Source organism: Amborella trichopoda, chromosome 13 (assembly GCF_054954075.1).
Source record: "Amborella trichopoda isolate Santa Cruz 75 chromosome 13, AtrichopodaSantaCruz75HAP2 v2.0, whole genome shotgun sequence".
NCBI lineage: Eukaryota > Viridiplantae > Streptophyta > Magnoliopsida > Amborellales > Amborellaceae > Amborella > Amborella trichopoda.
Window position 1 is genome coordinate 14,163,873 of NC_142348.1, and position 22,311 is coordinate 14,186,183.

The window sequence follows — 22,311 nt, forward strand, 5'->3', positions numbered from 1 at the left end:
CCTTTCGCAAGAGGGCATTTTAAGGGAAAGAAATGAAAGCATCACAAAGACTAAATAAATCATGAGAAATGTACAGCTACAAGCACGCAAGCAATCCATGACCTCCAGCGAATAATTCCATTTCGTTTCACTGACAGTGATAACAATACGGGGGGAAGGAAGAAGATGGCAGAGGAACAGCGCCTGCACCTCCAGTTTCTCTCTCTATATAAAACCCACCTTTAATTTGCCCTTAAACAGAACCAGAAAACGATAGAGAGAGAGAGAGAGAGCCTCAATCCCTGCCACCAAATCTTAAGAATTTGATTGCCAGCAAAATTAGGATTTCATCCCTTTTCTCTACATGATAAAATCTTCTTGAGAAACTATCCACAAAGCAAAATATATACTCATCAAATCCCATATAACGCATCCATCTAATATTCGTTTCTCAGCCATAATTCTCAGTTTCAAAAGCAATTCATGGTTTAAATTCAAAACCGAGGTCTCGGCAGACCTTAAATTATAAATAATCCTACTCCTTTGAAAGAGCACAAATGATAACCCAAAACAAAATATGGAGAAACCACATTAATTAACTCTCAGAACTTCAAAGCAAAATCAAAACTCTACAAAAGAGTTTTCTTTCCTCACTGACTAACTCCGAGCCACTTGGAAAAGTTCTCAAACTCGGTGTAATCACTGTCAGAGACCATCATCTGGTACCATGCTTTCCCTGCTGCTTTGATTGCAGCCGCATTCTCCTGAATTCCAGCAACATTTTATTATCAAACCAAATCAAATATAGGAAAAGAAAGTGGCATTAACTACAAACAAATAATGATAATGTTAACAAATAGCATCTGTAATATTCAATTAAGTTGATAACATCCATTTCTACCAGTGGTTTAAAAAACAGATCCGTGCCCTAGATCGGGCACCCCAAAAACCCATTCAAATCAGTGAATCGGCATTTTGGATCGGGAAACGACCGAATCGGTCAGATTCGGCCTTAAACAAAAATCAAAAAAATTATTAAAAATCATTATAAATATTGGTTTTTAGGAATCCAATACGAAATAAGCGTACTACATTCATAACTTTTATTTTTTTGCATCAATATACAAATATTGAGATGTTCTTTCCCTGTATAAGATTCTCATCAAACATTTATTAAAACCTAACTAAATACAATATTATACATTGAAATTACAATTATTGGTTTGTATTTTATTATTTTATCACCATTTTACTATACAAATAAGAATAAATTTGAAATTTGTCTTATAATATCATCTAATTTAAAAATCTAATTTACAACTATAACAAAAAAACAATACATTGCATAATATACATAATACAAGAGTACCTAATATCTCACATTGCTTGTAAATATAGGGTTCTTGCCAACTTATTTATTATTTTCCTTTTTTTGAAATTTAATTTAGTATTTTTGGAGAAATAACTAAAAATAACTAGAAATCACAACAACAAAAAAAATTTAAATAGTAAATTAATAATATACATAATACAAGAGTACCTATTATTTCACAAAATTAGTTTAGATCAGATAGTCTATCCAAGATAAAATTAATTATCATCCATGTCCTACAGAAGCTCTCAAATAATTAATACTGCATCAAAGTTCAGTTAGAAACATTAAACTTTTAGAGTTGGTGTGGTACCTTTATGTCAAAAATAATAAATTGAATTTTTTGTGGAGATTTTTCTAGTAGAGATTGAACCTTGATTCCAACTCATTTAATAAACTCTACAACCATTGTTTATCCCAACATTTATGGAGTCAATCAAACACCATTCAATAAACTTTTCAACCATTATTTCTCCCAACACAATAACCATTATTTATCCCAATATTTATGCACTCAATCAAACACCACTTAAATAACTCTTTAACCATTATTTATCCCAGCACAATAGTAGCAGCTAGAGAAGAATGATAAAGATATCCCACATCGAATATTTGTTGGAGGAAATCAGAATATAAATTTAGTAGAATGGTGAGATTACATGTGCGTAGTGTGGGATTGAGATGGCGTGCGACGTGTGTTGAGGTCATTTACAAGGCACATGGTGGATGGGGGCCGTGTTTATGACTTTTGGGGGGAGAGTCGAGAGACTCATTTAAAGCACTTGTCTGTAAAAAAGAGGCTCGTGAGTAGATAAGTCACACGCAGCGATTCACGCGATCCATGACATCATGTTTACTGAATCTCAGTAAAAAACGGCCCAATCCCATTTTATGGCTGGATCTGGGACGGGCTCGCCAATACCCGATCCGGATCACCTGATTCCGAATCGGGTCGCCAATTTTATAAACACTGATTTCTACACAAACTGCTAAAGTGTGACATGGTCAATACTCAGAGAAAATTTGACTAAATACTCAAGAAATGGGTCAAAATCCCAGATTTGATGGAATGTCCTCTAAAAACAAAAAAATTCAAAAATTCAAAAAAAAAAATTCAAAACCACATTTGTCGGGCAATCTTGAGTTTGAAACCATGATCATACAACAATATCACAATAGTCAGTGGTACATCATAGGGACATCCACCAGCAATATTACATAGTCAATGATGAATCATAGGGACGTCCACCATTGATTACAAATGGTGGACAGCGGACTAACCATACCCAGGTAATTCCACAACCCACAAACAAAAACTAGAAAACCAGTGACTTCACCTAGATCAACAGGAAGGTCATTGTGGTTCACAAAGCAAATGATAGTGCCATAGCGTCAGTAAAATCAGCCAGGAATACGGGTCTAGTATCCATTAGCCAAGGATAAGTATGTCATCAATCAAATGTGATTTCTCCATGGCACATGAAGTTCCACTTGATCAAAGAAGCCAATTTGACAAGTGGCCAATGCAGTGGAAGAGAAGCAGCAGTCATATGGTCAATGTCCCGATCGCCATGTAGTTTTGTATTTGATAAGTACAAAGAATGTACTTGCACACCCAACAGGTCCTTTTAATGTGGATTCAACTACCGTAATAACAGGAGCAACTGAATCACTTTCTGATGCAGCCATTTAACAGATACTTCTGGATGTCAAAGCATCTATGGTTGCTAAATCCTTTTACTTCAAATTCATTTCTTTCTCTTTGAGGATTACTGCAAATCCAATTTCATAAAACATATTTTATCAGTTCCTAAATCCTTTTACTTCAAATTCAATTTTTTCTCTTTGAGGATTACTTCAAATCCAATTTCATAAAACATATTTTATCGGTTCTATTAATATAACATGGAACCCTGTCCTGTTGTCCTTTTCATCCATTCTCAGGGAACTCAATTTCCTAGACAGATTAAGTCCTTAATTATCCATGAGTATAACAGATCCATTTAGTTATTCACTTTGTCACATCTTACCTGAGTCGACAAGCTCTTAAATTGTCCATAGATCAGCCCACTGTGGTACACTTTATCTGCTCTAAAACTTATTTCTCATATGTACCCCCCTCCCCTGCTCCTGCCCCCACCCATCCCCACCCACACACACACTCTGGAGGTGACAAGACATCAAGAAAATAGGATGATCGCCTAGTGCTTCATTACACAATCCATCAACAAACAAGATCCAAAAGAAAAATGTCATCGCTAAAAACATGACAATATAACTGGAATTTCTGCATCCAATCATCCAATACTTCTCCCATCATATGTTCTATGGATGTGAAACCAAATTATACACATCTTGGAGTTCTCAAGTTCAAGTTGCATTCGCATGAGATGGCCATAAAATAATCTTCTAAGTACAAATTACTTTTGTGGATGGATCTTCCTTTGCTAGTTTTGCATCTTCAAGTGTAGAGGATCTTTCTCATCCATTCTTTTCTGGATAGGTATCCAGATCAAGAGATCCAACTAAGCAAATAAGACAGCACATGACATAGCTAATTTGATATCTTTTTTCGATGAAACATAGGCAATCCAATATCTAAAAAGCACTATAGCAAAAGCCAATCACAATAGAAGCTTCCAAGGAGATAAATTTGTATCATCTTTGTTTGCCACACATGCTTCACATAAACACGTTTATTTAAAAAGTGATTTGGACCATACAAGACAAACAATCCAAAAATAATGTTCTAACCTCTCAGGCCAAAAGAAAACATTCCAAATGGCAGAGAGTCGTTTATATCCCATATCATTAATTCACATCCATAACAACGATTTGCACTAAAGAGAAATTTAATACTAGCACCAAATCATTTAGAATATTACATTTGCAACCCAGATCCCAGTAAAGAGATAAAAAGTGCAATTCAACCTTGAAAGTGCTTGAAAGTTCAGTAGAAATAAGATATCAATTACCTCCTCCAAACTGTGGCAAAGACCATGACTAATTTCATAAACATAAAGCCAAAGAAAAACACATAAGGACCAAAAGTAACAAAGAATGCTGAGCACTCTGGTTTACTACTTGGACAGCAGACTGTTGGAGCACCAGTCGCTACCATGTGCAGCCAACATGGATTTGTGCATTCACATTATTACCATCATAACTGGCTTGACCTTGAGCATTTAGCAGTTAACATTAGTAAAGCCGCATCTCAAGTAGAATTTCTACCACTGCAATAAGACCATGACTTATTTCAAAAAAAGAAAGCCAAAGAAAAAAACATAAGGACCAAAAGTAACAAAGAATGCTGGGCACTCTGGATTACTACTTGAAAAGTAGACAGTTGGAGCACGAGTCACTAAATCATTTGCCATGTGCGGCCAACATGGATTTGTGCATTCACATTACCATCATAACTGGCTTGACTTGAGCACTTAGTAGTTAACATTAGCAAAGCCGCATCTTAAGTTAAATTTCTACCGCTGCACTAACACCCCGCCTTCCCAAAGAAACAAAAAAAAGATCCTGGATGGAAATTTTGCTATTCTGGATACGTCCCACAATGAGCACTAGGTACACCATTAAGGAAAGACGGGGTTTTGAATCTATTTTGTTCGACTAATGATTTTATATGAGATGAATCAGAATGTCATTTGCTATTTTGGCTAAGGGATCAAGTAACATAACATAAAGTAGTTTTCCTCTTCCAAGCAAGTCAAATCATGTGAATCTCAAAATAAGAAATTCACCAGCTTGGGATCCCATCATCCTTACGAAAGCATCTTCGAAGTTTTCATAATGCAACAGGTTTACACTAGGGTTGTCAGATTTGCTTCAAAGCCTTCTTCGGTTTGGTTGGAAAAAACGAAGTAATTCGGTGCTTCAACCGATTCAAAGGAAGACTTCAGAAGTTTTAAATCATTTTAATATAAATAAAGTATATATTTATATATAAAAATATTTTAAAATAATACATTTTAAAAATAAAAATTCAAAAAATAAAAATAATTAAAAAAATACAATTATATGCTTCGGCTGAAGAGGCCAAAGCTTTAACCAAAGAAGCCAAATCAGCTCAAAGCGGGCCGAAGCACAAAATTGTTTTTTAAAAGACAATTATGTGTTTCGGCCGAAGCTTCGGCCAAAGAGGCTGAATCAGACCAAAGCACGCCAAAACGGCCCAAAGCAAGGTCGAAGCGGATGCACCGGAGCTTCGCTTCGCTTCAATCTAGGCCTAAAATCCAAAAGCTTCTGCCACTTCGGCTGAAGCAAAGCGAATCTGATAATATTGGTTTACACATAATACTTCCATAAAAATCAATATCTCATCAATCCTAAACAGACAGCATCTTAATAAACCGCATACTTCCATTACCAATCTATACAGGAAGGCATATAATGCAAGTGAATAACAGCTGAGGATGCCAAAAGAACCATTTTTACTAATATAAAGAAAAGCATCCATACCACACCTTGTGAGTCGAAAATTTACTTTTCAGGCAAATTAGAATAAGAAAGCATGAAATGTGATCAACTTGAGCACAACAGATTACAACTAAGCTCACTCTTCTTGCAAAAATTACCATGACAACTCCACATTCAAGAAAACAATGCTTTTGTGAGTCTTATAAGGGTTTGAATGGACCATGCAGATGTATTAACAACTAGATATCTCAAGCGTTAGCCTCCCATGCAAATCTAAAAAATATAAAATTCATAAAATGGCATTCTTAAAGCCAAACATATAAAAATATGTAGATAGATCCCATAAACCACACATACAGCAGAGACAAGGACAGGCATTCAACATTACTGATCCATATTTTCTCTTCCAAACTAGTTCATACAGATGCAGGTTTATGACCAAATTCCAAGCAATAATGTTGCACAAAGCTCATGTAAGAATTCTAAAATGAACACTGAAACTATGTAGCAGGCACCACCTGATTTAAGTAAATTATGTCGCATATGCTCATTTCCAACCAAAGAGACCAATCTAATTAAGAAAATAAATACTATATAACAGCACATCATTGACCAACTAAAAATGCTAAAAAGTAAAAAAAAAAAAAATGAGCATGAAACAATACAGTAGGGATATTAATAGACATCACAGATAAATGACATCGCGAAGAGACCTTGAAAACCAATTTCATCTGATATCAGTGAAAGAACTTTAAATACTGGTAAAATGTGTAAAATAAATAAAAAACAAATGAACACAAAATAAACTGTACCATTTTCAATACAAACAGTATTTATTGGAAAAGAATCTAAACGCGTGAAACAAAATCACTAGCAAAACCAAGCTACATAATAGCAAAATATAACATGGGAAACTGGAACTATAATTTAAAACAAAGAATCCGCATAAACCCAATCTATAATAAGGAATATGGAAAATAGTCCTTTAGGTGGAGGGGGTTTGGGACCCAACCCTAAAGAGACAATGAAAATGGAGTCCCAACAAATCATATCATACATTATACAAATATAAGGACCATGGAAAACAGTCATTAGGATGGTGTCCAATGAAATGAGGGACAGTGATGGAGAGTTAGTATGACCCATTGCCTGTGGACATGATTTGTTCTTGTCAATCCCAAACTCCCTCCATCACTATCCATCATTCCAATGGAAAAGTGATGGCCCTCAGGACTACATTTTTTCTACAGGCCTGCGGATTTTATTACATCATCTCTGAAAATAAAATTTGTTTTTTTAAAAAATATAGAAACTCAGAACAGCAAAAAGCAATCCACCATATTTGTGAAAAGCAAGAGTTAATCAACAAAAAAGATGAAAAAAACACCAGATGCAATCTTAAATATCAGTTATTGACTCTTACAGGAAAAAAAAATTTACAATCGTGAATTTATAAGGGAAACCTAGCAAATAAAACCAGAAATATAATACAAAAGCACAACCTAATACAAATACAGATACATTCTCAAGGAAAATAAATATTATCAACATTAATAGTAGTAAGAATAAACTAATAAACAAGGTTAAACCATAATTATAAGATGTACATTAAAAGAAAAAAGAAAAGCCCAAATAACCTCTAAAGAACGAAGAATCTAAACAACATAAGTATAATAAACCTAGTTAACAAAAAAAATGAAGAAAACAATGGCAAACCATGAACATCAGCTATCAACTTCAAATGAAAGAAAAACATAGATACCTACTCGACAAGAAAAAACAACTACTCGATCTTAGCAAAGTAGATATAAGGAAAAATTACTCAAACCCCCCGACTCAAGTTTCTTAACATCCTTCCCCCAAAGCCTTTTTAAATCACTAAATAAACCCCAACACCTTTTTCCTTTGCAACTACCCCCAATTAAAAAAGGCTTTTTTTTTTAGAACCAAATACATTTGACGCATGTTTACAACACCTTTTTTTTTTTGTGCCAAACCGGTCCGGCACATTGATTTCATAGTGCCGGTCTGGTTGCCAGACCAACACCAATATGTGTCAGACCAACAAAATATGTGCCGGACTGATACCAAAAGATGTGCGGGACTGATACCAAAACGTGCCGGACTGATACCAAAAGATGTGCGGGACTGATACCAAAACGTGTCGGACCGATCCAGCACATTAACCAAAACAGTGTCAGATAAAGCCGGTCTGGCAGTGTTTTGTTCTGGACCAGAACTACGAAAGCTTGTTAATAAGGTAAAGCGGGGTATCTTGGTCATAATTTTTATTGAGTAGTTGATTGGGGGGGGAGGAAATGCAAAGGAACACAGTGTTGAGGTTTTCTAGTAATTTAAAAATGCTTTGGGGGAGGGTTAAGAAACTTGAGTCAAGGGAGGTTTTAGTAGTTTTCCCTAAATATCACAACAAAATATGATTAATAAAATAAAATAAAGGAAATGGCTGGGACAATCCCTAAATATGTTCAAATCCAATCAATAGAACTATGAAACAAGGAAAATTCAAAAAATCAAAACATAATAATAAAGAACACATTAAATCTAAGCATTCCACATAGAAATAAACCTAAATATCACACAGCCAATTCAAAACTAGCAGAAATAAAAAATCCATATCCAACCAGCATAAGTACACAAAAAAAGGAAACAAAACTGATAAAACAGCTAGAAACTCAACAGACTACGAATAAATATTAAACATACAGCAACTCCATCTAAAAACAGTTTGGAATTCGATCTAGATCTGACCTTTGGTGGCTCCTTCCTCTTATTATCGAGCTTCTCCTGCTTCGCCTTAACACGTTGAGCCTCTGCAAGCAACGCCATCCTCCTTGCAGTCTTAGCATAGGGATTGAGCTTCAGCATTGCTCCCAAATTCTTGAGTGGGTTCTTCTTAAGAGGCTTCCTCTTAACCTCCTTATTGATGGGCCTCACAACCGACTGAACCTCATCAGAGTTAATTATCCTCGATAAATCAGAATTCACCATCTTTGATCTGGGCAAAACGTAACCCTTCTTCTTCTCTGAAGGCTTTTCAAAGGTCCCATAAACTGAGTCGAGTTTCTCAAAAGCTGATTTGGTCCAAATGATGAACCTCCCAAGATGACCACCGGGTGCAAGCTTCAAGAGATTGAGTCGCTCTACATTTGAGATCTCAACACCCGGAATATTCCGAAAGGCCTTCGCGATCTTCGAGCCCTCTGTCCCGTACACAATCAGAGGGCCCTTACGAGAAACATATCGTCGGTTCCTCATCTTACCCTTGCCCGGTCTAATAGCATGTGACTTCTTTGCCTTCTCGACATCAGGGGCAGCCCCAACGTTCTTCAAGAGTTTCAGGGCCGAGGAGGTCTTTTCAAGGGACTCGGCAGAGTCGGAGATGACAAGCGGAAGTTCAGGGATTTTCTCAATCCTGTGCCCTCGAGCCAAGACCAATGATGGCACAGCACTCGCCGCCAAAGCTGACACAACAGCAAAACGCCTCTGATTGATATTAATCTTTCGGTGCCATCTTCGCCAAATCTTCGTAGGGGCAAACATTCGACCACCCCGACACATGTTTCCAAACGCACCCTGCCCAGCACGGTGGGTGCCACCACCGGGAACGCGAGGGATTCGTGAGACAGCCCGTCCAGTCCCCCACGACTCAGCCGAGGTCTGGTGCCCAGCCTTGGTGCTCACAGCATATGGCTGGCGCTTGTTTTTAGACATCTGAGCATGGACGAAGTTGACGATATCAGGGCGAATCGCCGCTTTCATCACATCCGGGAGGGGCAGAGTGGCTCGGCCATCAGTGGCCATGTCTCCCTCGAGCGTTTGCACAGTCACGAGGGGACGAGCAGCTGCGGCCGCCATTGATCTGAGTCTCTCTCTCTCACAGCCTGAAATTACATCAAATGAGCGTAAATCCAGTGAAATAACTGATACACTGATAACCCAGGGAAAAGAATAACAAAAAAAAAAAAAAAACATGAGAAAAATGGGAGAATCAATACTCAAATGGATCGAACGCAAATACAGGTAATAATGAACACATGTTCTCTTGAAGGCATCATTCATCAGCACATACATATTACATATCAGAACATCAATACAGAATTTGGTAAATAAAATCGGCATAACATTTTCAGCATAACAGTATTAATAATATCAGTATAACATTGGCAAATAAAATCGGCATAACACTATCAATTAAATTAGCATAACATGAGATAATCAATGGGGACAGTCAATAATTCTTCATGCATTCAGTTAGACTCAAGTTATCCAAATCTCAATAATAGCTCCTAATGAGTTGGAATCAATCTCGACCTTGTAAAACCTATAGTCTTAAGTTATCCAAATCTCAACAATAGCTCTGAATGAGTTGCAGTCAATCTCAAGCTTGTGAAATCTATTCCTATTCTTTGTTCTGCACCACTAATTGCAATGGCATAAGTTAAGGGCTAAATCCCATATGATATAATACAATCTTATTATCAACAGAATTCTGGGGTTATTTTGGTATTAAACATTACATGTTTCTCAATCCCTGCTTTCAGTTCTTTCGCCGCTGCAAATTTTCAGCTCAATATAAGTTACCAAAGATGTTTTCAGTATATCAAGTTATCAAAAATGTAAGCTCTAAAGAATTCTAGTCAAGTCCCAAGCTTATGAACCCTATCCCATTATTTGTTCTGCCCCACCACTTACAATGGCATACATGATATATAAAATCATATTATCAACATTTTCTTGGCATTATCTTGGTGTTAATCATTATCTGTTTCTCAACCCTAGCTCAGTTCTTTTGCAACTGCAAATTTTAAGCTCAATATTGAGTTATCAAAGATGCCAAGACATTAACCATGTTGCAGTCCCTTTCTGAATTTCCCCCTTTTTTTAACCGTGACTATGGAGATTGCATGGCAGGTGTTACGTATTATAAGTTAGAATGTCAATACGATGCAACCAAGAACATTTCATTTCCACACACCAAAAAACAAAAGAGCCATAAAGGTGCTGATCTTCATTCCACATAATACTAAGATTCTAACTGGAGATATATATAGAAAACAGACAAGTGGATCATCATAGATACAGAGAGCATCTGATCATAGATACAGAGAGGAAGGATGATACAGAAAGACATACAGAGGGGGAACATTCCAACAAGATGCTTCTTTTTTAACATGAGGCGTCCAATTGTTTTGAGAGAACGAAGAACACAGAGAGAGAGAGAATGATAGAGAGAACAATGAGGAGGAAAATAGACAGAGAAGAGATTTACCTGTGAACTGTAGAGTCAGGTCGAGCTTCAATAGCGAGACGAGGCGTTCTTGACGCAGGGGCGTCTAGGGTTTCAGATAGGAACGAGGAGTGCAGGCTGCCAAATGGGCCCAGTTGAAGAGAGGGGATCTCTGAGACAGATTTAGGCGATGGGTTAGGGTTTAAGGGAGGGGCGGACTTCAAAATGAGTATCTTGAGTATCCAATCAAACTTACCGTCGTTTTTGAAGTCCGTCATTTTCTTAAAAGGGCAAATTATATGTTTGGACAGGAGGAAATCTTAGATATTTGCATTCAAGAAAATCTATGGAATTCAATATCAGGGATTTTTGCCATGGATTCATCAAATCTTTTGTTTAACTCAAAATTTGGGATAGTGTATCTATAAAAAAATTTGAGATAGTTTTTCTCTTTAAAATTTAACATGGTTTTTTTTTCTAAAATTTAATATACATTCTATCCTAAATTTAAAATTTGAATTCTTTATCTAAAAATTTTGAGATAATTTTTTTCACTAAAATTTAGGTGCTTACTCTCTCAAAAACTTAGCATGGTTTCTCTTTCTAAAATTTTAAGATACTCTCTTTAAAACCTAAAACTTAGTTCCCCTCTTCAATAATTTTGAGATAGTTTCTTTCTTTAAACAATTTTAAGTAGTTTCTCTAATGATATAGTTCTTCTCAAACCTAAAATTTGAGATAATTTATCTCTAAAAATTTTTCGATAGTTTCTTTTTCTAAAAAATTTTATGTATTTTCACTCTCTAAAATTTGATATAGTTATTCTCTTAAATTTTAATATGCTTTCTCTCTCTGAAACTTCAAGTTTTAGAAAGTTTCTCTCACTAAAATTTTGAAATGGTCTAGTGCCTATCTAAAATTTGATATATGTTTCTCTCTCTAAAATTTAAAATTTGAGATACTTTCTCTCTCTAAAACTTAAATTTTGAGATAGATTCTCTCTCTAAAAATTTCATATAAATAGTTTCTCTCTAAAATTTAAAGATACTTTCTCTATCTAAACCATAAAATTTGCAATAGTTTCTCTTTTCAAAAATTTTGAGATACTTTCTATCTCTAAAAACTTTAAAGTTGTTTCTCTCTCTAAAATTTGATATAATCTCTATATGTAAAATTTTAATATATTTTCTCTTTCTAAAATTCAAAATTCAATATAGTTTCTCTCTCAAAAAAAAGCGATACTTCTCTCTACAAAATTTTGGCAGTTTCTTTTTCTAAAATTTATAATAGTTTCTCTCTAGAATTTTAAGAATACTTTCTCTCTCTATAATTTTAAGAATAATTTCTCTCTCTAAAACTTTATCCTTGATATAGTTTCTCTCTCTAAATTTTTTTGAGATAGTTTCATCGCTAAAACTTTTTAGGTGATATAGTTTCTCTCTCTAAAAATTTGCATGTACTTTCTCTCTCTAAAATATGATAGTTTCTCTTTAAAACTTAAAATTTGATATAATTTATCTCTCTAAAATTTTGAGATAGTTTTTCTCTCTAAAAAAATTTGGCATTCGCTCTCTAAAATTTTAACATATTTTCTTTCCATGTAATTTTAACATACTTTCTCTCTCTAAAAGTTAAAATTTGAGATAGTTCATCTCTCTAAAAAAAATTGGTACTTTCTCTATCTAAAATTTTAACATACTTTCTCTCTCTAAATGTTAAAACTTGTGATAGTTTCTCTCTCTAAAAATTTTGAGATAGTCTCTCTTTTTAAAAATATTTGATACTTTCTCTTTCTAAACTTTTCATACCTAGCAAATGCTACCTATGTTTTTGGTCGAGGGAGCCAATTAGTGAAATTCTAGAATGCAAAAAAACAGGTTTTGGTGTAGAAATGAAATTATGGAAAGGTAAGTCTTATTTCCATGATTTTGATTTTCTTGATTTTAAGTATACTAGTCATTAAACAATCCAAATGATAGATTTTGACAATATCCAATATATTAGGAATTCATGCTTTAAAATCCATGTACCCAAACACGCCTTAAGAGTAATGATCTTATAGGACCCTCCTCCACCTATATGTGTGGGACCCCTAAGGATCGCCATTAAAGTTAGCACAGATCTAAAAAAGTTAGCACGGATTTGACTTTTCTATAAATCCGTGTCAAAATTAATGGTAATCCTTTAGGGTTCTACACATGGGTGTAGGAAGGTCTCATAAGACAATTACTCATTTTATAATATCCATTTTATTTTTCTTTATTATGAAAAGAGTAATGATCATCCCACACCCATGTGTGTAGGACCCCAAAGGATCACCATTAATTTGTCACAAATTTCTAGAAGAGTTAAGTTTTGATAACTTTTCTAGAGATCTGTGTCAAATTTAATGGTGATCATTTGGGGTCCTACATATACGGGTGTGGGAGGGTCTCACAAGATCATTTCCCTTATGAAAGAGTAATGATCCTATGAGACCCTCCCACACTCATGTGTGTAAGACCCCAAAAGATCACCATTAAATTTGGTACACATCTCTAGAAAAGTCAAGTCCCACACCCTGTGATAACTTTTCAAGAGATCTGTACCAAATTTAATGGTGATCATTTGGGGTCCTACACACATGGGTGTGGGAGGGTCTCACAAGGTCATTTCCCTTGTGAAAGAGTAATGATCCTATGAGACCCTCCCACACCCATGTATGTAGGACCCCAAATGATCACCATTAAATTTGGCACAGATCTAAAACTTTTTGTTATTATAACCCGGTTTCTATAAGGCCAAGCCTACAAATCTAGAAATGCAGGCCTCTTAATAAATCTATTTTTGAGATGGATTTTAAGACTTGATTTTTAAAGATATGTAATCTTTAACATGGAGATCATGAATATAAATAAATGTTAAAAAGTATAAATAATAATATTAGTAAAACAAATTGGACTATTAGTTTCCATTGTTTTTAGATGGAACACCTACTTGCATCCATCTTTAAGATGGATGCTTTACACTTTGTGGACCGCATATGTAGAAACCCACATGAAACCATTTTTCTTATACATATGTCAATGTTTTGAAATTTATAACATTTGAAAAGAAAAAAATACCCATTTTTGGTTTTTCAAAAACCGAAATGGACTTGATTTTCAGTTTTTGAAAAACTACCAGTCTTTTTAAACTTAGCAACAGGTCAATTTATGAGTTTTAGACCTACAAAAGGAATCGTGGGGTAAACCCTATCACCCTTACCCATCTTCTCACCATCGCCATAACCTTTTCTCTCTCCTCCCGTTGCAACCGAGAATGATGACTTCTTTTTTGGTCCTAATTGTACATCTTCATCCCTCTTTGCACTACTACTACTACCAACTTTAGACCCACTATTGGAAAACCCCCCTTTATCACTATGATCTTCAAGAGGATCTTTAAAAGCACACTTACTAGCAATATTTTCAATCAGAATTTTGAGACCTTTAGCATCGCATTCCTCAACTTTTCATGTTGATCACTTTTATCGGTAAAATCGGAAAAACCTTCACTTGGAGAACCCTAAATTCGTAACCAAATGCACCAAAATCGAGATCTTTCGATCTTGGGGTGATGAACCATCGGGCATCTCCACTACTAGATGCCAATATTGAGCCATGACCAGAACCACTACCACACAAAACTTTTTCAAACCCTGAAACTAAGTCGTTAGGTCTCAATGGAGAAGATTTCAATCTTGAGGTGGCAGACGTTCGATCTCCATGACTAGATGCCAATGGTTTTAGCACGAAAATGTTGGTTTTCAAAAACCGAAGAACAAATAAATTCGATTTTTTGAAAAATCAAAAATTTTGGTTTTTCAAAAATCAAAAATTTAAAAATTTGGTTTTTCAAAAAAAAAAAATTGGCAGTTTCATCTTTTTTAAAAACTTTGTTGTGAAGTTCAAAAAACAAACATATGTGTAATAACATAAAGTTTTAGTTATTTTCGTAGTAATGCAAAATAAAATAGATATTTACATAATTTTCCCTACTTAAAATATGAATTCCACTTATTTGGTGGAATTCATATTTCCATTTTTTATACTTAAAAGGTGGAAATGCCAAGGAAAGGTGTATTCCTCTGCTGAATAGCAACCAAACGCTTTTTGGGACATTTTTTTTTTGGAAAAGTGAATCCCCCGAAATCAAACATCCCGTAATCTAAGCTAAAGGGGGAAGAAATGGTTTGGGGGATAAAATACATCAGAGATAATAACCTAATACAAATACATTCTCAAGGAAAATAAATATTATTAACATAAATAGTAATAAAATAGAGTAATAAACAAGGTTAAACCATAATTATAAGATACATTAAAAGAAGAAAGAAAAACACGGAAAACATCTAAAAAATGAAGAATTCAAACAACATAAGTATAATAAACCTAGTTAACAAAAAAAAATGAAGAAAACAAAGGCAAACTGTGAACATATGTTGTCAAATTTAAATGGAATAAAAACATAGATGCCTATTAAACAAGAAGAAACAACACTAAATTTTACCGAAGCAAACATAAGGAAAAATGATTGAAACCCCCTTGACTCAAGGTTCTTAACATCCTCTCCCCAAAGCCTTTTTAAATTACTAAAATAGCCCTACATTGTTTTCCTTCGCAATTACCCCCCAATTCAAAAATGTGTTTTTTTTAGACCAAAATATCCCATTTGACCCATGTTTACAACACCCTTCTTTTTTCTTTTTTTTCTTTTTCTTTTTTGTGCCATACTGACACCAAAATATGTTGGACCAGTTCGCCACATTGATTTCATATTGCCGGTCTACCGGACTGACACCAATTGTGTCAAACCAACAAAAGATGTGACAGACTTATACCAAAATGTGCTGGACAAGTCCAACGCATTGACCAAAACAATGGTGAATAAAGCTAGTCCAACAGTGTTTTGTGTTGGACTAGCACTACGAAAGCTTGGGTAGAAGGCAAAGCGATGAGTATTTTGATAGTAATTTTATTGACTATTTGATTGAGGGAAAAGTGCAAAGGAAAACAATGATGGGGTTGTTTTAGTGAGATTTAAAAAGGATTTTGTGGGAGGATGTTAAGAAACTTGAATCAAGGGGGCTCTAGTAATTTCCCTAAATATAACAACAAAATATGATTACTAAAATAAAATAGAAGAAATAGACAGGACAATCCCAGAATAGTGGATAACAACTCTAAAAAAAGAAAATGTACAAATCCAATCAATAGAACGATGAAATAAGGAAAATTCAAAACATAAAACACAATAAATAGAGAACACATTAAAGATAAGCATTCCACGTAGAAATAAACCTAGATATCACACAACCAATTCAAAACCAGTAGAAATAAAAAATCTATAACCAACTAGCATAAGTACACAAAAAAAAGAGAAGAAATAAAACTAATAAAACAAACAGAAACTAAGCAAGCTACGAAAAAATATTAAATATACTGCAAATTCACCTAAAAACATTTAAGAATTCGATAGCTATACATATTCAAATTTAAATAAACTTTGACTACATTCTTAGAAAAAAGTTTTAATTAATTATAGTGAGGTAGAAAGCAGTTGGAATATAATTATAACGAAATAAATTCACCATCATTCCAAAGAAAGCAATATTTGTAGTATCCGACCACAAAGTTGTAACAAATAAGCAACACTTTATATAAGTTTTTTATTTACACTATTTTATAATATTCGAAAACTTCACTCTTATGTATCTGCCTCAAAATTATGCTTCTTAATATTAGTCCCAATGCAAGAGATGAGATGGTAACCATATCCTCATCCATCATGAAATTCAAATGGAAAAAAAGTCAAATGCATAAGTTAATTATAACATCATAAGAAAATCTCTAAAGTAATTGTTGAGCATAACAACTTTATTATTATTTTTTGAAAGTAATAATGATCATACATTCAAGTATAAACACTAAATTTCAGTTGTGAGGATATCTTTATAAAATATATTCCTTGTATGTTTTCCTATACGAGCTTCAATGGTACAACACTTCACATAAATAAGTGTTGTCTTCAAGTTTATTCCTATTAATAAAGCTACAAATAGTTGCCCATGTGCAAACACATCATCCTTTAAAAACACATCAATATAAGGAATTGTTTGACCTTGAGCTTTATTAATTGTCATTGCAAACGCTAAATTTACTGGGAACTATTTTTTAAAAAAATTAATTGGTATATTTGCATCTTTTAAAGGCAATAAAGGTATTCTTGATATGAACACAATCTTTCCATGATAATTTCACTTATGTTTTGATTATATTTATTGTGAATTCTCTGTAAATCATTTTTGTTCCGTTGCACGTACTTTTTTTAGAATTTAAGTTGCAACGTAATATAACTGGAGCTCTGACTTTTAGTGTAAGTTTATGTTGTGGAAACCGCTTGATGTTAGTCTATTCAAGAATTCTTATAGATATAGATTGTGTCTATTATCAGAGACGTCATCAAAGTTGTAGTAAGAAAATTCCTCTCTAGGGAAAAGCTGCATGACTTGATCATTTATTTCATCAATCCATTCATTCATTGTGGACAAAACTGTTTTATTGCAAATGTTATTGGGGGATCCAATATTCTCAAATGTTTTTTGGAATAAAAAAAAAAGTTCAACTTCAACATTCCTTGGACTTTGCAGATATATTTGGGATTCTTATATAGTCATTATTATATGTCTCTTCAACACCTAGTCATTATTATATGTCTCTTCAACACCATGCCCAACTCAAAGAATGAATTTTACAAAATCACTATCCGCTTTTACTCGCATATTCTCTTCCAACAAAGACCAAATATATGACCAAGTCAAAGTTACAACAATAATTTCTGATCTTACTGCTTTCATCGCAATTAGGAGGAGCAGAGTGGCTTGGCCATCGGTGGCCATGTCTCCCTCAAGCATTTGCACAGTTACAAGGGGACAAGCAACTGCCCATTGATCTGAGTACCTCTCTCTTTCTTTCTCTCTCTCTCTCTCTCTCTCTCTCTCTCTCTCTCTAAGCTTGGAACCCTAATCTCGTACTTCCTTTTCTTGAGTTGGGTGGTGGTTTTTTACCCAAACATAATGTTAGTTGAGGGGGAAAAAATGACTTTGCGGGGTATAAATACGAGAATGATAACAACAATCTTAGTGAAATGGCTAGTGCCCTTGTCATCTATGAAATGACCTTTGAGTGGCTCCGTTTGATTGTAAATCATATTACATGTGTGGGGAGTGTACAGTGAGCAAATGAGCATACAAATTAATGGTCAACTACTTTTGTTGTTGTCCATTTACTTGATGGATGGTGTTGATGAGAGAAGAGAGGGTCAATGCATGCAACACGATTATATTATTAAACAAAAAGTCAATATTAATTACTTCTAATAAAAAATGGAATAAAAAGTATGACTTACATAAAACATGGCACTAGATCGAAAATTTGTGTTAATTAAATTTAATTTGTTCGAGTATGATTTGAAAAATGTATAATGAGTATTAAGAAGTGTTGAGAATGGGCTGGGGCCGTGGTGGTAGTACCACCGAATCCCATAATGAAATCTTGGGCTCCATTCTCATCAAAGGATAGGGCCCACATCCTCACTAATTCTCCTAAAAAATATATATTTGAAAGTGTATACAACATATAAGGGGAAGATGGTAAATCGTATTATTTAAAAAAAGAATAAATTATTCAATTCACATAATAATCAACTATTAAACAAAATCCACACATGTTGCCCACTCAAATAGCGATATATCCAATTGCAAATGGACAAAAATAGCAAAGAAAAATAATCGAGGATAATATTAAGATTTTTGTTGATTTTCTTTTTGATTAATTGATGTAACAAGATAATGTTTCAATTTCTTCAAAAATCAATTTTATTTTGAATCAAACTATGCATTTTAAAATATTTCTAAATAAATTGAATACTTTGGAATAGGCATTTCCAAACTAGGTTTTACCACTGAGTGGGTAGTTGTCCCATACCACAGCCCAGTAGGTCATCACTACCAGAAACCATCTAGTCATCACCACCATCCATTGAGATGGATGATGATCTAGAGTCATTGAAGCATACAAGAAGAAGACATGATGTCCCTCTCTACCTATCACCATCCAATTATTTGAACGTGCCCAATCTCCTTAGATGACTATTAGCTTGGCTAGACAATCATAGATTGTATTTATATTCCATATGCACATATTGAGGGATAGAACACGTGTCGTTAAATGAAAAGATCCTTTACGAGAGAACATTTAACAATTGGTTTTGAAAGAGAGAATTTAAGGCAATTATGTAAGGTAAATAAAGCTTTCAATGGATAAAATATAAAATAAAATGTCTTTTGTATCCAATTTTCTCTATTTAAATTTTAACATATAGGAAATTAAAGCATGAGAATGAGATCTTACAAAAAAAAGAATGAGAAGTACTATCAAAGAAAGGCAAAGGGTACACTAGATTTGAATGGGAATTATAACATTCATGTGAAGAGTAGTATTACGAAGAGGGGAGGGGATTGGAATTCTACTTTAATTCGGTAAAGAACAAAATTCTATCGCGAATGGTTTTCTCTTACAACCCTTTGAATCCTAAAAGAAAACATTAATAGGCAATGTTTTCATAAATATTGCTTATTTCCCTATTTGGATAAAAAAACTAGGGTGAAATTACTTTTCTACCACAAATCAATTCCCCTATTCTAAGTCAAAGATAGAGAAATATTATTCCTTTCTAAAAGCTAAAAAAATAACAATTTCTCTAAAAAATTTCCTTTCATTAAAATGGGTCTTGTTGAAGTGATTTTAAGCTACAATGTGCGAAGAACACAAAACAAACGTAAAAGTACTTCAACAACCACTCTGTCAGGGTATAAACGTGAATATAGCTTTATTTTATTTATGGGGATCAAGCATATTCAAGGTATCCGTGGATGCTTTGTTACTTACATTCATAGTCTTGATATGAAAAACCTCTTTTTAATATAAATGAATTCATCAGGCAAAGAAATATGGAAGAGTCAGCAAGTGAGTCTTGTTGTTCCAACCACTTGTATGAACTCGTTCATACAATGATAAACACTCGTCAATATTCGAATATATCTGCTATCTCTCAGGGATTGTATTTCTTAAGTGCTTGAGCTATTTATAATTGTCGAACATTGGTTGGTAGCTCTCGATTTGCGATATAGCGCATGAAGCGGTCTCTGATAACATGTGGTTTTGCACAATTGTTTGTGGGTTCTAAAGTCTTTTAATGAACTTTATGACATAAATGGTATTGCTTTTTATTTCATTAGTATATTAGAGAGGCAAAACATACATTACTTGCAGTATTTGATAAAAACATATCTACTACCCACTTTTCTCAAGGTTTAGAAAAAAATATTCATCGGTGTGTACAACCATATTTGAGAAGATCTCATATAAAATCCTCTTTGATTAATGATTTAAACAAAATCAATTAAAATCGATAGAGAAAGTTGTTCCAACGAATTATAGGTCACAATAGGTCAACTTCACAACTTCTCTCTTATGATCCATCCACCATGCCGGCTATATCATGTAAAATCATAAAGAAACTCTTAAAACTTTGAAATAATTTAGAATAAAGGATTATGTAAGATTTTAGAATAAATAAACAAACTAGAAGTTAAAGAAAGGCCCCAAGCCCGAGATTCGGATATGGCGGCCCGAGTCAGACTTAACAGTCGATGCGTGTTTCTCCTCAACCCTCAAAATTTACTTGAACTGGAGAATCTCTTGGTCTTCAAAATGATTTGGATTTAAGACTTACCTAGGGTTTTCTTGAACAATAGCCTAGGTTTTGAGGGTTGAATGGTCACTAATATTCGAGGGTTGAAGGCCTAGGGTTTTTATAATTGCTCAATATGAGGAGGTTAGGGATCTAAGGCTTATAGGTTTATCTCAATCTAAAGGTTTTTATCTCTCTAAATCTCAATATCTCCAAATCTCCATGTGTCTCAATATCTTAGCTGATTTTGAACTCGAATTGAGAGACGGTATTTCTAAGTTATAATAAATTAATTCAAAATATGTAACCGATATTTATGAAGGTTTTGGGATGTCAATGAGCATGTCAACACGGTCTACTGTATTGTTGAGCTATGCTATGCTCCAAATGATGCTAGAGTCCTTGTGATTTGACTGGGTGGAGGTTAGATTGATTTTGCATTTGTTTTCGATGTTCCGATCATCAATTCTTCCTTTGATGGCTAAGACCTATCTTCTATGGGTTTATGTTTCCTACTTAAATATTGGAAAGTGAATTTTCAATATGTTTATTCAGAGAGAAAAATATATTAATTTATTTTCTCTAAAAATCATTTTATAACGTCTATAAATCATAATTTAGATGGGGGCCCATCATGAGATATGGGACGTACCATAAATTAACGCACGAGGAAGTGTGTGCGGCATACATAGGATCCCCATGAAGAGCACCCCCCACTTTGGGGGGCTTCTTTCCTATTTTGTGAGCTTGGTGTATGAAAAGTTATGATGGTATCAAACTATATATGTTACAGAATGCAAATGTACATTTTGATCAATACGAATGTTAGGAATCCTTCAGCAGCTCATTCTTGATAAACTTGGATAATTCTAGATAGATTAAGATAAATTTGGTAGTTTTAGTATTATTATTAAGGTTTTCCTAAGATTATAGTCTACAATTCATAGTATACTAGGGTTTATTGCAGTAGTATGTTCTATAGAGGTTTTTTTAGGATGAGCTAATGTTTATTTTTTTATAGGATTTGGGATTTAAATTTAGTTTTTCAAGTTCATGGGAATTCCCTTTTAGCCAAAATTCAAGTCAGTGCTTACAATTGGCCCTCTTTGGTGCTCATTCAGATCTTCAATGAACGGTGAGCATCAAAGAAATAAATACCTGATATACTAGAGCTTAGAGTCATTCACTTGAATGCCTAACACCATGGGTTATAGAGGGTGCCACTATCAAGAATTGTAAGAACTCCTACCAATGGCTTGAGGCAATATTATTATTATTTTGTTGAGTGGTGTCTCTACGAATCTTGCCATATCTCTTTGGCCATCATGACCCGTAAGACTTCAATTACCAATGTTTCGAGCCGATGGTCTTCGTTTATTAAGAGGTCCCTTGTCAATTGTGCCAATTTACCTTTGTTTGAGCATTAATTTTTACTTAAACTAGAAATATGTCGTACAAAGGAAAGCACCATTAGGACTCGTAAGATTTCGACTACCAATGCTTCAAGGTG

General features: G+C 34.2%; 1 protein-coding gene across 1 annotated transcript; it reads right to left on the reverse strand.

Annotated features, from left to right (window-relative positions):
- Positions 1–282: 282 nt before the first annotated feature.
- LOC18428056 (large ribosomal subunit protein uL4) lies at positions 283–11,199 on the reverse strand. The gene is made up of 3 exons (XM_006837097.4): positions 11,070–11,199; positions 8,549–9,681; positions 283–743 (listed from the first exon to the last, which is right to left on the reverse strand). The coding sequence occupies exons 2-3, from the start codon at positions 9,653–9,655 to the stop codon at positions 630–632; spliced, it is 1,221 nt and encodes a 406-aa protein (XP_006837160.1). The 5' UTR covers positions 9,656–9,681; positions 11,070–11,199; the 3' UTR covers positions 283–629.
- Positions 11,200–22,311: the final 11,112 nt, after the last annotated feature.